Source organism: Leptodactylus fuscus, chromosome 6, assembly GCF_031893055.1.
Source record: "Leptodactylus fuscus isolate aLepFus1 chromosome 6, aLepFus1.hap2, whole genome shotgun sequence".
In the NCBI taxonomy this organism is placed as follows: domain Eukaryota; kingdom Metazoa; phylum Chordata; class Amphibia; order Anura; family Leptodactylidae; genus Leptodactylus; species Leptodactylus fuscus.
In genome coordinates, this window is record NC_134270.1 from 46,323,442 (window position 1) to 46,337,998 (window position 14,557).

Here is a 14,557-nt window from a genome sequence, read left to right on the forward strand (position 1 = left end):
TGAATGGAACGTGACTGGCTATGTTCTCACTACCATTATTAATGTCCATTATTGGTAGCAGAGTAATGGAGATGGACAGAGCCCCCTCTGTCTGTGTCTGTTCCCATTGACATTAATATAAACATGAGATGCTTTCTTCCGTCATGTTTGCCTACTTTTGTAAAGGAAGAAAAAAGTCCTGCATACAGTGGAAATGACACACAAAGGGCTGAACTAAGGTGTAAACCCGCCCATCCACTTAACATAACTTTCAGCTTTTAGTTTCCAGATTCCAGGTAATGTTAAAGAATGTGAGTGGCTGGAGACCATGAAAGACCTTATAGGATATTGCCCTGAGAAAGAGCCCAGTGTCATCTTCACCCAGCCTCAGTGACCAACAAGCTTCCAGTTTCCAGTCTCTCTCTTTCTCCCTCTCTCTCTGCCCCCCCCCCTTCCCCGGTCCTCCACCGCCACTACTGATTTAAAGGGGTTGTCCACTTTCAGAACAATATTGAGATACAAATGTCATTGTTTGTATAATAAAAAGATATACAATTTTCCAATATACTTTCTGTATCAATTCCTCACGGTTTTCTAGATTTCGGCTTGCTGTCATTCATTCTGTTACTTCTAGTGGATAAAAGTCTGACCATGGTCATGTGATTTACGGTCCATGGTCATGTGATGAGTACACAGGTGCTGCTCGTTATAGACATAGCACAGTAATTAGACATCTACCTGGTAATTAGCTGTGCACCTGTGTTCTCATCACATGACCATGGACCGTACATCACATGACCATGGTGATTTTATCCACTAGAAGTAACAGAATGAATGACAGCAATCCGAAATCTAGAAAACTGTGAGGAACTGATACAGAAAGTATATTGGAAAATTGTATATCTTTTTATTGTACAAACAATAACATTTGTTTCTCAATATTGGTTTGCAAATGGCCAACCCCTTTAACTTCCAATAAGGCCTCCAGTGACCTCTCCTATCTACGCCGCCATGACATTGAAATTAAGGGAGGATGGGCGGGACAACTTGTCTTCTCAAACCCCACTTTAGTTATGATCCTAACCCACTTTATACCTTTGTTTATCTAAACAACATCGTACCCCCACCCACTGCCCTCTGACCTGACTAGCTGTAATACTCTTTATAGTCATTCGCCCCTTTTCGCTACCCCTGCGGGTCCGCTGTCTGGGGGTTCCTTACTGTGTGTTGCCCCCATTAAAACTATGTATTATTAGGTTGTCCTATGAAGCACTCTTTCCATTTTTCAACAGGAACGTATTCACTAAACTAAGAGTTTCCCTCTCACAAGCCCGCATGATATGGGGTTACTGGTGAGGGTTCCTCATTTTCCTAGTAGTTCATTGGGCATGAATGACATTGGGCCTTCTCTTTCTTTGAATCCTGGTATTATACAGTCCTATGAAAAAGTTTGGGCACCCCTATTAATCTTAATCATTTTTAGTTCTAAATATTTTGGTATTTGCAACAGCCATTTCAGTTTGATATATCTAATAACTGATGGACACAGTAATATTTCAGGATTGAAATGAGGTTTATTGTACTAACAGAAAATGCGCAATATGCATTAAACCAAAATTTGACCGGTGCAAAAGTATGGGCACCTCAACAGAAAAGTGACATTAATATTTAGTACATCCTCCTTTTGCAAAGATAACAGCCTGTAGTCGCTTCCTGTAGCTTTTAATCAGTTCCTGGATCCTGGATAAAGGTATTTTGGACAAACAGTTCAAGTTCAGTTAAGTTAGATGGTCGCCGAGCATGGACAGCCCGCTTCAAATCATCCCACAGATGTTCAATGATATTCAGGTCTGGGGACTGGGATGGCCATTCCAGAACATTGTAATTGTTCCTCTGCATGAATGCCTGAGGATTTGGAGCGGTGTTGTGGATCATTGTCTTGCTGAAATATCCATCCCCGGCGTAACTTCAACTTCGTCACTGATTCTTGAACATTATTCTCAAGAATCTGCTGATACTGAGTGGAATCCATGCGACCCTCAACTTTAACAAGATTCCCGATGCTGGCATTGGCCACACAGCCCCAATGCATGATGGAACCTCCACCAGATTTTACAGTGGGTAGCAAGTGTTTTTCGTGGAATGCTGTTTCTTTTTGGACGCCATGCATAACGCCTTTTTTATAACCAAACAACTCAATTTTTGTTTCCAAAATGAAGCTGCCTTGTCCAAATGTGCTTTTTCATACCTCAGGCAACTCTATTTGTGGCGTACGTGCAGAAACGACTTCTTTCTCATCACTCTCCCATACAGCTTCTATTTGTGCAAAGTGCGTTGTATAGTTGACCGATGCACAGTGACACCATCTGCAGCAAGATGATGCTGCAGCTCTTTGGAGGTGGTCTGTGGATTGTCCTTGACTGTTCTTACCATTCTTCTTCTCTGCCTTTCTGATATTTTTCTTGGCCTGCCACTTCTGGGCTTAACAAGAACTGTCCCTGTGCTCTTCCATGTCCTTACTATGTTCCTCACAGTGGAAACTGACAGGTTAAATCTCTGAGACAACGTTTTGTATCCTTCCCCTGAACAACTATGTTGAACAATCTTTGTTTTCAGATCATTTGAGAGCGGGCTGTCCATGTTCGGCGACCATCAAACTTAACTGAACTTGAATTGTTTTGTAGAAAGAAATGGTCCAAAATACCTTCATCCAGGATCCAGGAACTGATTAAAAGCTACAGGAATCGACTAGAGGCTGTTATCTTTGCAAAAGGAGGATGTACTAAATATTAATGTCACTTTTCTGTTGAGGTGCCCATACTTTTGCACCGGTCAAATTTTGGTTTAATGCATATTGCGCATTTTCTGTTAGTACAATAAACCTCATTTCAATCCTGAAATATTACTTTGTCCATCAGTTATTAGATATATCAAACTGAAATGGCTGTTGCAAATACCAAAATATTTAGAACTAAAAATGATTAAGATTAATAGGGGTGCCCAAACTTTTTCATAGGACTGTAATATGGTCTAACAATTCTTCTATGCTTGAGAAAAGCGAATGATGCATTGCAGACCTTTCTGTCAGTAAGTATTTTGACGACTTGGGCAAACTGGATCGGGATCGCCATTTTCCGGATTAGATGGTTGGCACCTAAGAACTTTCACTCCAAAACATTGGATTTGTCTTTAAAATTGGCCACAGCAATCTTGTCTCAGTAGACAGCAAAACGTATCAAATATTAGGCCGTGTAACTAAACCTGATTCTATGCGTAATGCTCATCACAAGAGAAGTCTCCAGGTTCATACCACATTATGGTGGTGGCTTCTCCAAGCGTGGCACATCCTGCCCATCCCCAGACTGGTACTGCTGGGTGAACCACATCTCATTTATGTAGTGGTCCCAACTGCCCCACTTTAGGTATCCCAAGAGGGGGGCTATTCTACATGGATGGAGTATAGCAGTAGTCTAGCCTTCTACCTATATCAGTATCCAGACCCTATTTTAGGTTTTAAACCTCAAAGCTTGCCGGTATTCTTGGGTGAATCATTGGATCAGGTGAAAAACATGTCTCTCCATCTTAGTAACATTGACTCTCCCTCCTAAGTATCCAGTAAGTGTGCCAGATTTAAAAGATATGAAAGCAGTTTTATGCTAAGCACAAGGTGGCGTTTGGTTCCTGCCTGTAGCTATGTATAGTATTGAAATAGCGCGCAATGAGCGCAGCTTGTATAATTAGCCGTGTTCTAGAAAGTTCTTTATGTGGAGATAAATTTTTCACAGGTGCTAGATAATGTCATTGCCGGCTTCCCGAGACGTACTGTAGGGCCACAAAGAGAGCAATCAAGGTTAATTGTGTCTAAATGTCAAGCAGCGAGACACCTATATAATGCTCGACGCGTTCCTTTTTTTTTTTTTTTTTTTTATAGAAAACTATACATTGCTGCGTCACGAGCGGCTGTTTGCATAATTCTGCAATCTCCGTGTATTGTAAGTAAAGAACATATCTGTCTAAATGAAGCCTTTCAAAGTCATCAGTCTCAATATCACACACTCAAATGACTTGAAGGGTTTATGGGAAAGTTGACAAGGAACCAAGTCGTGCGCCAGATCTAAACAACAATCGGGGCTTTCATTTTTTGTTGTAAATGCGCAGTTTGAAGAGAACCGCTCACCCCTCCTAATGTCTGTTTTAGTAAATACTCGCTGTCCACCTTATTAATGTTACTGTGAGGTTCCTCCGATTTTGAGTCCTCTCTTTATTTCCATAAAACCGCCATCGGCTTCTCGGACCACATTATATGCAATGTTCTTTGTTAGCCTGATACTTTCACCATTGCTCTTAGATGGACAAACCAAAAACATGGGGAGTGTCTCAGACTACCATAACACAGTATTCATGGGGTAGTCCACGTATAAGATTGTTGCGTTTTAGACGTGAAGAGGCAACTATGAATTGGAAGAAAAATACCAAAAAAAGTATTGAACAGGGTGTGAATCAGGTGGTCGAAACTCCTAGTTGCCGGGTACTTCTAAAGCAATGAGCTGATCAAATCCTCATAGGTGTATTTTATACTTATTTTTATCATTTGTTTGGCACATCTCCTGTGGTATTGTGACTCTTTATTTAGGTTCAATGATTATAGAGTGTGACTTTAGAGGTTTACGGCAGAATCAGAGTGGAATTTTTTGTCCCTTTTTTGTATTAAGCGCAGTTGTTAAATTTAACGTTCTCCGTGTCGTGCAGACCACCCTCATGCTGTAAAAGAAATTATATACTAGACTGCCGCAAATTTCTCAGAACATGATGTAAAAGGATGATGAATATGGCTAATGGTTGTTATGGATGAAATTAGGGGCAATTTTTTTTATTTTTAAAGGGGCTCTATCAGCAAAATCATGCTGCTAGAGCCCCACATATGCGTGAATAGCCTTTAAAAAGGCTATTCAGGCACCGTAAATGTTATATTAAACTACCCCCCCCGTTTTAAAATAATACCCTAAAAAAGAATGTGATCTACTTACCGAACGTGCACACTGGGCGGGCATTCAGGGTGTGTCTTCATCTTCATCCATGCCTCTTCTTCCTCCGATGTCCTCCGGTTCCGTCCTCCGGCGCTCGCGAACGGACATTGATAAAAAAAAAAAATGACCTGGGCGCATGCGCAGTAGCACGCGGCTTCTACTACGGCTTCTGCGCATGCACCCAGGTCATTTTTTTTTTTTATTAAAGTCCGTTCGTGAGCGCCGGAGGAAGACGGGACCAGAGGACATCGGAGGAAGAAGAGGCGTGGATGAAGAAGACGGCGCACCCAGCGTGCACGTTCGGTAAGTAGATCACATTCTTTTTTAGGGTATTATTTAAAAACTGGGGGATAGTTTAATATAACATTTACGGTGCCTGAATAGCCTTTTTAAAGGCTATTCCCGCATATGTGGGGCTCTATCAGCATGATTTTGCTGATAGAGCCCCTTTAATGCAAACCATTTGATAAATATCCCACACAGTCTACATGCGGTGGAAAATAATTGCACAATTAGGCAGGTAATTACTTCTGTGTATCCATATAATCATGCGATCATTGACTATGGTGTGTGGGTGGAATATGACACACGAGGCAATATATAGTTTGTGTTAGCCTGGCAACAAACATGTATATCTGATACTGTGAATGTGTTTGTGGTTGTGTTATACATGATTGTTATGGGGCTTTGTGATTTCATGGTTGTTTGTATATGATTGTTGTGGGGTTGTGTGATATCATGGATGTGTTTGTATATGATTATTGTGGGGCTGTGTGATATTGTGTCCGTGTTATACATGATTGTTGTGGGCCTATATTATATTGTGGCTGTGTTATACATGATTGTTGTGGGGCTGTATTATATTGTGGCTGTGTTATACATGATTGTTGTGGGGCTGTATTATATTTTGGCTGTCTTATACATGACTAGCCTCTGCCCGTGACTTCGTCTGCATGTTGTTGGCATCGATGGTCTGCTTAAATTCAGCAAATTGCTGCCGTCGATGGTTTGCCTGCTCTGGCGTTTCGGCAGCACTTAAGTTGTCCTGCTTCTGAACTTGTTCCTCACGCCGTGTCTGTGATTGTTCCGGCATCTTGTTGGGACACCATATAATGAGCGTGTTGTTGGCGTTGATGGTCCTCAAAATGAGTTGAGGGGTAAGAGTTAGGCACTTGAAACAGGATAAGACAAAACCGCAGGCATTTATCCAGTGACAGATTTTGGCACCAGGTACACTGTATAGTGCAAGATGAACGCACAAACTTCAAACACATAACTGATCTCCTGACACCGCCACAGCCCCTAGACCTGAAAAGTGTCACACTTCTCTATGATTGAATCTTATTAATAAAATTCTTCTAATCTTTCATCACCAAGTGTTCAGGTGCTAAGCTTATATTAAGTCTGTCCTCATTGCTCGCCCTGATATTGGCCCGGCCTACTGGGGAAGGACTTTGAAATTTAAAAGCAATAGAAACGGTGAATTCGGAATGCCAGGTTGTTTTTCCACCACAAACTGACCGCGTAATGTGAAAAAAGAAGTACTTGCCTTACCATCTGGTCTCCTCTGTGATCTTTCTTTTGCAGCAAAAGTGAAGATAGAAATGTCTGAAAGCATAAAAAGTTCTATGTAAGTTATCCTAAGTAGTCACAGTGGGCGAGAGCAGACATGGTTGACAGGAGGGACTGTGAGGGAGATGTCAGTCATGGCCAGGAGGTGAGATTAGTATGGGGATAGTGTAACTAGCCTTACGTTGCTCCCCGTTTCCAGTGACGACTTCGGATAATTTACATAAGACTTTTTATGAGTTCAGACATTTATAACTTCACTTTGCTGCAACAGAAAGATTAAAAAGGGTGGAGTTTGTGGTGGAAATGCCACCAGAACAGGTTCCTGTTCTCATAGCTCCCATTCACCTCTATCAGAGTCAGGCCTGGTTCACATCTGCATTCGGTATTCCATTCAGGGAGTCCGCATGGGGAACCTCCAAATGGAATATCCAACGCATTGACAAGCAGTGAGCTTATTAAAGCACGTGGACCCCATAGACTATAATGGGGTCCATGTGTTTTCTGTGTGCTGCCCTCATGAGTCATGCAGAGAGGAAAGTACTTCATGAACTACTGTCCTCTCCACATGACTTGTGCGGAAAATACACGGACCCCATTATAGTCTATGGGGTCTGTGTGCTTTCAGTGCTCACCGCTTTTCAATGCGTTCGGCATTCCATTAGGGGGTCCCCATGCAGACTCCCCGAACAGAATACCAAATGCAGATGTGAACCAGGCCTTAAAGAAACGGTGTAAACCAAAGCAGCTCTGCTTTAAATACTCCTCTAGTGGCGGGGATGGGAAGCTTTATATTCTGTTTGACTGATTCATATGTTTTTCAAATTTCAAAGTTTCTGAAACTTTTTGCCTTTTCATATGTTACTCATTGTTCGACCATTCCTTTATTCAGTTTACATATGATGGTATGACTTATATTACATGTATTTTATTATTGTGTTTTAGGAAGGAGGAGATCACTCCATGCTAAAAAGAAGCTAATCCTCAACAAGCAAGAAAAGAAGAGTGGCTCAGACGTAACTTTTGCCACTATGAAAGATTCACCAGACGGTAAGTCATACTAAATACCAATTGCTTTACCTCTTTTAGTTAGTTGTTTCTGAGGCGCTTTATGTCAGCTTCCATTGGATGTACAAAAACAACCACCAAAATGTAGGTACACCCGGACAGAATCAATAGGGTATTCAGATAGATCATCAATATGAGATAACTGGGAGTTTGACGCCTGGCACCCCACCAGTCAGCTTTCTGAAGACTACAGCATTTGAACGAGTACATCTCTCTTCACAGATCACCAAATATTGCACCATACAGTTATGTTTGGCATTGCAACTCGGCCTTATTCACTTGAATGGGATGTAGTTGCAAACTGGCCACGAGAAGAATGAACATAACTTGACGGTTTGTGAAACAGACGCAGCACTCATTGGAATGCTGTCTCTTCAGTCAGCTGATCTGTGGAGGTCCCTGGTGTTGGACCATTGCTGATCAGACATTGGTATTCTATCCCAAGAATAGGTCCACATTATTTAAATCCCAGAAAACTCCTTTAGCGTAAATTTTACCTTTCTTCATCTTTTTACTTTTTATATAATATTCTAAAACAGAGGGTACTAAAATGTGTTTTTAAAGTTAGATACATTATGCATTATAAGCCAGGGCTGTATTCATAATTCAGCCGAATATAGAGCTTAAGGTGCAGAGCAGATTGATATGTAAGTTTTCGGAAGTAGAATCAGCATAACTTGCAGCTTATTAAAATCTATGCTTAGGAGTCCAGTGGGCGGTCCCAATTAGTGATAAAGCAGGGATGGCAACCAAAAAGTTACACCTTTTACACAAACCTATTTACTAATCTGCTCAGCTCATCCTGCCAGAATATTGGGGGAAGAGTCTCTATATGCTGTATGTCCCTAAGCCCTTTCCATACACGACGATGGCGGCTGTATATCACAGCCAGCACTCTCCACTAACAGCTGTGATCAGTCGCGGATTTTAACACTTTATATGCCCTGGTTAACCATCAGCGCCACCATCTTTGACTGATAGTCATCGGAGGGTGGCAATCACTTGCCATATCAGCCGGGAGCCTATTGTCATTAAATCAGTTCTATTACACGCTGCAGTAGGCAGCATGTCATAGAAGTTAACGGATGTTCCTATACATTGCAATATATTAATATTGCAGTGTATAGTATGGTTCAAGGTCCCTAAGATGTTGTGAAAATAAAAGTATGAAAACAAACACACAAAAGGTCTAAACCCCCCCCCCCTTTCCCTAGATCACATCTAAAAATAACTAAACAAAAGTAAACATAAATACTTTAGGGATTTCGGCGCTCAAAAATGTCCAAACTGTTAAAATTTTAAAATATTTATCCCATAGGGTGAACGACGTAACTGGGGGAAAAAAAAATCAAAATGAGCAAATGGCAGTTTTTTCAACACTTTCCTCCTATAAAAAATGGAATAAAAATAGATCACGAGAACTTGCCCACATGGTATCAATAAAACGCCATCTTGTCCCACATTAAAAGTCGCTATACCCAGCATCATACAAATAAGTATAAAAAATGTTACAGGTGTCAATATATATTGTTATCATGTGACTGTGAACTGAAAAATGAAAAAAATGATGGCTCTTGGAATGGGGAGAGCGAATCTCAAAAACTCAAAATTCCTAAAATTGGCTGAGGCATGAAAGGGTTAGAGTTGTTCTTAATATAGTGAACATTGTGTTTCTTATTTTTGTACTATTTCTTATGTATTAGTAATATATTTTATCTATAGTATATAGAAGAATATGACTTAAACAATCTCTCTTCTCTTTGCAGCTCCAAATGAAGAGGATGCAAAGCCACTAGGCTCTCCTGTATTGTCTCTCGAGCAGACAGCCGTGATCCAGGAAATGGTGAATCACAATGTCCTTCCAGATCGGATTTCCATCCCTACCGCCGAACTACCTAAGTTAACAGACAGCCAGAATGTGGAGGACGTCATTACCGAGCAGGATCCGATTGATGACTTGCAGAAAGAAAGTTCAGAGAGGGAGTCTATAAACCAGGAGGAAGAAAGTGTGGAGATGCTTGATGACCTGAGGAGTACGTCCGATGAGACTCCTGAAGGGTCTCCAAAAAAGAAACCCATTAAAACCGCTAAACCTAAAAGTGATGTTAATGGGGATTTACCAGAGGCTTTTATGTTCCCATGCCAGCATTGTGAGAGGAAATTCACAACAAAACAAGGGCTAGAACGACACATGCATATTCATGTATCTACAGTGAATCATGCATTCAAGTGTCGATACTGTGGGAAAGCTTTCGGAACACAAATTAACCGGAGAAGACACGAGAGACGTCATGAATCTGGCCCTAAAAGGAAATCATTAGTGTTGTCCACTTCTGGTGAATTTGGTCATGCCCACAAACACATAATAGATTCTCTCAAAGCAACTGATGAATACAGCAGTTCTCGAGTACAAAGTAAAATGACTGATTCTGATCGAGAAACCTCACATTCTGTACTTTCAGAAGAAAATGGGGAGTCAAGCAGAGAACTGCACCCCTGTAAGTACTGTAAGAAAGTCTTCGGAACCCATACAAACATGCGTAGGCACCAGCGCAGAGTTCACGAGCGTCACCTTATACCAAAAGGAGTGAGACGAAAAGGACACCTGCTCGAAGATCCTCAGCTAAAACCCGAGCAGTCGTCACCCGTTGAGAACATTTATGTAGCAAACACAGAAATAGAGGAAGACGGGGAAGCAGATGATGTATATATTATGGATATTTCCAACAATATATCAGAAAATCTAACCTACTTTATTGATGGTAAACTGCCAACATGCAACGCAACGAGCACATGTGATGTCATAGAAGTGGAGACCAGCACTGCTGATGTACTAGGAATTAACTGCTTGCTTACGCCTATCAAAGTTGAAGTTTCTCAGAATGTGAGGCCCCTCCAAGTTGCTCCGGATAATCCAAATCCACTCAGTGACTCTTCTGGCAGTGGAATCTTGGACCCCAAGAAGAGGCGAACAATTAGCCCTCCTTTACTAGCAAAAATTAAAACCGAAGTGGAGCTTGAGCCAGTGACACCATCTTGCTCGCTAACAATTCCTTTAAGTGTTTCTGTCGGTGATAACTTGTCCTTTCCAAAGGAGAAAAGTGTTTATTTATCTTCTAAACTGAAGCAGCTACTTCAGATGCAAGAAAGCAATAAGTCTCAGATAAGTCCATCATTACTATCTGAAATCCCAAAGTTAAGCCCGGCTGTATCGTCTTTAACATCCAATCCAAACAGATTTAAAAGGCGTACCAGCTCTCCTCCTAGTTCTCCGCAACTCAGTCCAGCACCTAAAGAATATGTTAAGCAAGAAGCAAAAACCACATGGAATGAAGGACTTGGCCCAAAAATACCAAAGTTGGAAAGTCAAAGTAGTTCGCCTGTCTGGAGTTTATCTGGTAGAGAAGAAAGAGACAACTTGAGCCCATGTGAAGATCTAAAGGTCAGTAAAGACTGGACTTCAAATGTTTCCTTTGGCAACGCTTGTAACCAGCAACCGTTGGACTTATCCAGTGGCGTGAAACAGAAAAGCGAAAGCAAGAGTCGATCTCAGGTTCCTTGGGAGTCGGTACTTGATCTTAGCGTAAGTAGGAAGCCCTTCAGTGACACTGAATCAAAGGAATTTAAAGGGAATAACATTGGGGCAAAGAAGAAGAAGCCCACAACGTGTATGTTAAAAAAGGTCCTGCTAAATGAGTATGATGGATTAGAGGCTCCAGAGGAAAGTGTTTCTCAAGCAGATGCTCCTGTTCTTCCCTGCAGAACAGACGAGCTCACACCTGAAGATGAACTTGCTTGCTCAAGTGAAGATGTTCCTATTCCCATGGAAGCTGTTTCTACATTAGATGAGAGCACATGTACAGCAGGATGCCAGTCACCACCTGTACTAACACCTTCAGAAGCTCCTTCACCTTCCCCATGTCCTCCATTTTTAACAGACACTACATTGCCACCACCTATTCTTACAACGAATGTTCCTTCCTTACCAGATTCTTCATGCAGTGTACCTCCCACTCCATCCTGTGCTTCACCCCTTTCTGCCAGCACACAATCCCCACTTCCAGTTCTTTCCCGCACCGCATCACCATCTCCTTCTCTTACTACTGATGATCCTTCTGGGTGCGCTTCCCCTGGTCCACCTACCCTCTCCTCTTCATCGTCATCATCTTCTACCACTTCCTCATCATCGTCTTCACTGTGTTCTTCTCCTCCACCTTTGTCCGTAGTCTCTTCAGTTTTATCTCCATCTTTAAATTCGGAATCTTCTGCACCTATATTTAAGCAAGAAAAGCATGATGAAATGCCAAATGAAGACTCTTTGCAAATGAATCCAAATGACTCTGTTTGTGAAAGTTTTAGTAAGTCCTTCATATGCAATGTTTGTGACTCTCCATTTATATCTATTAAAGACCTTGCCAAGCATCTTGTTGTGCATGCCGAGGAATGGCCTTTCAAATGTGAATTCTGCGTGCAACTTTTTAAGGATGTAGCACATCTTTCAGAACATCGTTCTATGCTTCATGGGGTGGGGAAGATTTTTGTATGCTCGGTATGCAAAAAGGAGTTTGCTTTTCTTTGTAACTTACAACAACATCAGCAGGACTTGCATTCAGATAAAGAGTACAGTCACAAGGAATTGGAAAGCGGGACGCTTAGGCCTCAGAACTTTACAGACCCAAATAAGGCAAGTTTAATCCTAAATCAAAGATTGGATGAGGACCCTATGACTCCATCACCAGAGGATGAGGCGGATTTAAATGATTCTTCTGAAGAACTATATACAACGATTAAAATTATGGCTTCTGGAGAAAAATCTAAAGATCCGGATGTCCGTATGGGTCTAAATCAGCACTACCCAAGCTTTAAGCCACCACCCTTCCAATACCACAACAAGCATCCTATGGGCCTTGGGGCAACTGCAACAAATTTTACCACCCATAATATTCCTCAAACCTTCACTACTGCTATACGTTGCACTAAATGTGGAAAGGGTGTTGATAATATGCCTGAATTACACAAGCATATATTAGTGTGTGCTTCTGCCAGTGACAAAAAAAGATACACTCCGAAAAAAAATCCAATACCCTTGAAACAGACTGTGCAGCCTAAGAATGGGGTAGGAGTAGTGGTTTTGGAAGCTGCGGAGAAGAATTCATTTAGGCGAATGGGTCAACCTAAAAAACTCAATTTTACAATTGAAATTGGCAAAATGTCTGCAGGCAAGCTTAAATTGAGTGCAATAAAAAGGAAAAACCAGCTAGTTCAGAAGGCAATTTTACAAAAGAACAAAAAAGCAAGGCAAAGATCTACGGACTCGGCGCCTCACTTTTGCCCCTATTGTAATCGAGAGTTTACGTATATTAAAAGCTTGAACAAGCATGCTTCCTTTAGTTGTCCCAAAAAGCCAGCGTCTCCACCCACCAAAAAACCAAGCCCCAAACCATTGAAGAAGCCATTGTCTGTCAAGAAAAAAAAGTCTGGCGTCATTCGGCGAACAGCAGATGCCGAGATACAAATGCAAAACACAGAGTTAAATTTAGGTAAAACTAGAGCAAGGAGCTTGGCACCTGTCCTTGCCCCACCACCTGCAGCACCCATCAAGTCTAAGCAGAATGTGAAAGCTACTCCTCCAGTCAAGTCCAAAAAGCAGCCCATGCCTGTCGTAAGGAACTCAAGCCCTGTAAGACTACCCAAGGGCCAAATGGTCCCCGAGGCGAAAAAATCTAAGAAAACCACACTCCAAGTCCTTCACCAGGCTTTTGGGAAAACACAGAGAAAACTCCACTTGCGAATGCAAAAGAACAAGTTGCCAAACAAGCATCTAGCAAAGAAGAAAAAAAAGGACAAGTTTACTGTGAAGTCCAGAGAGAGGGTTAGTGGACCCCGAACTAGAAGTTCTGCAGATTACTCAGACAAGAGGGAAGATGGACGGCAAGAATCTAGGTAAATGTGAGTGCTTTCGAGGTCTTTTGTTGTCAAATTGTTAAGAATTATAAACTGCTTTTCTTTTAATAGCTCAACCCATTCTTTTAGTAAGGGTATGTTCACATGGGGTTTTTTGGTCAGGATTTTAAGGCCGTGTCAGTCTCAAAATCCTGACCAAAAAGACGGCTCCCATTGAAATCAATGGGAACTGGTCAGTTCTTTTTTCCGGGAGCCGGTACAAATGAAAAAGAAGCGAGATGATCATTCTACAGGTGGATTCGCCTCGCGACATCGGCCTGAAGACACTCCCTCCTCCTGACTAGGTCCATTCATTTGGGCCTAATCCGGAGCGGAGTGCGTGACTGCAGTCGTAGCTACCCGTATTTTGGTCCGGAACCTGAGACGGCCTCCGCTTCAGGTTCCAGACCAAAAAACCCCATATGAACTTACCTTAAGGCTGAGTTCACACAGAGTTCTTTGGTCAGGATTCCTAAGGCTAAAGCCCCATCTAGTGTCCCACAGCAAAAAAGCCCTGCGGGAAAAACTGCGACAGCAATGCATCATGGTTTTTCCCACCACGTTTTACACAAAAAGTCCACAGAGGTTTCCTCTGTAGACTTTTTGCTTCAATTATACCCATAAGGAAACTCAGTGTTTCTGTAGGTATAATTGACATGCTGCGATTTCCAAAACTGCAACAGTATTTTCCCGCATTGTGGGAATGGGATTCGCTAGTCCCATCCACCACTCAGTGACTGTGAAATACTGCATTTTATTCCGTTGCCTTTAAGCCCCGTGGCAACTGCAACGTAACAGGGATTATATGTAATCACATCAATAACAATTATGGCATCCAAAATGGCGCATCTGCCCTATGATGCATCACTGCATTTCCAGCCCTTTAACATTGTATAGCTATAAATAGAATAGGAGTCTGTCAGTCTTTTATTAAGTGAAATACTTATTTAGGTTCTTCAAAAAAAAAAAAA

General features: G+C 41.7%; 1 protein-coding gene across 4 annotated transcripts in view; it reads left to right on the forward strand.

Annotated features, from left to right (window-relative positions):
• PRDM2 (PR/SET domain 2) overlaps positions 1-14,557 on the forward strand; it is an 87,749-nt gene that overhangs the window by 69,699 nt on the left and 3,493 nt on the right. For 3 of the 4 annotated variants that reach the window (XM_075279846.1, XM_075279849.1, XM_075279850.1), the window contains 2 exons: positions 7,521-7,625; positions 9,410-13,586. In XM_075279846.1, the coding sequence (XP_075135947.1) occupies positions 7,521-7,625; positions 9,410-13,586 (4,282 nt within the window). Of the gene's footprint in view, positions 1-7,520; positions 7,626-9,409; positions 13,593-14,557 lie in introns of all 4 variants that reach the window. The other variant, XM_075279847.1, reaches the window with a different exon arrangement.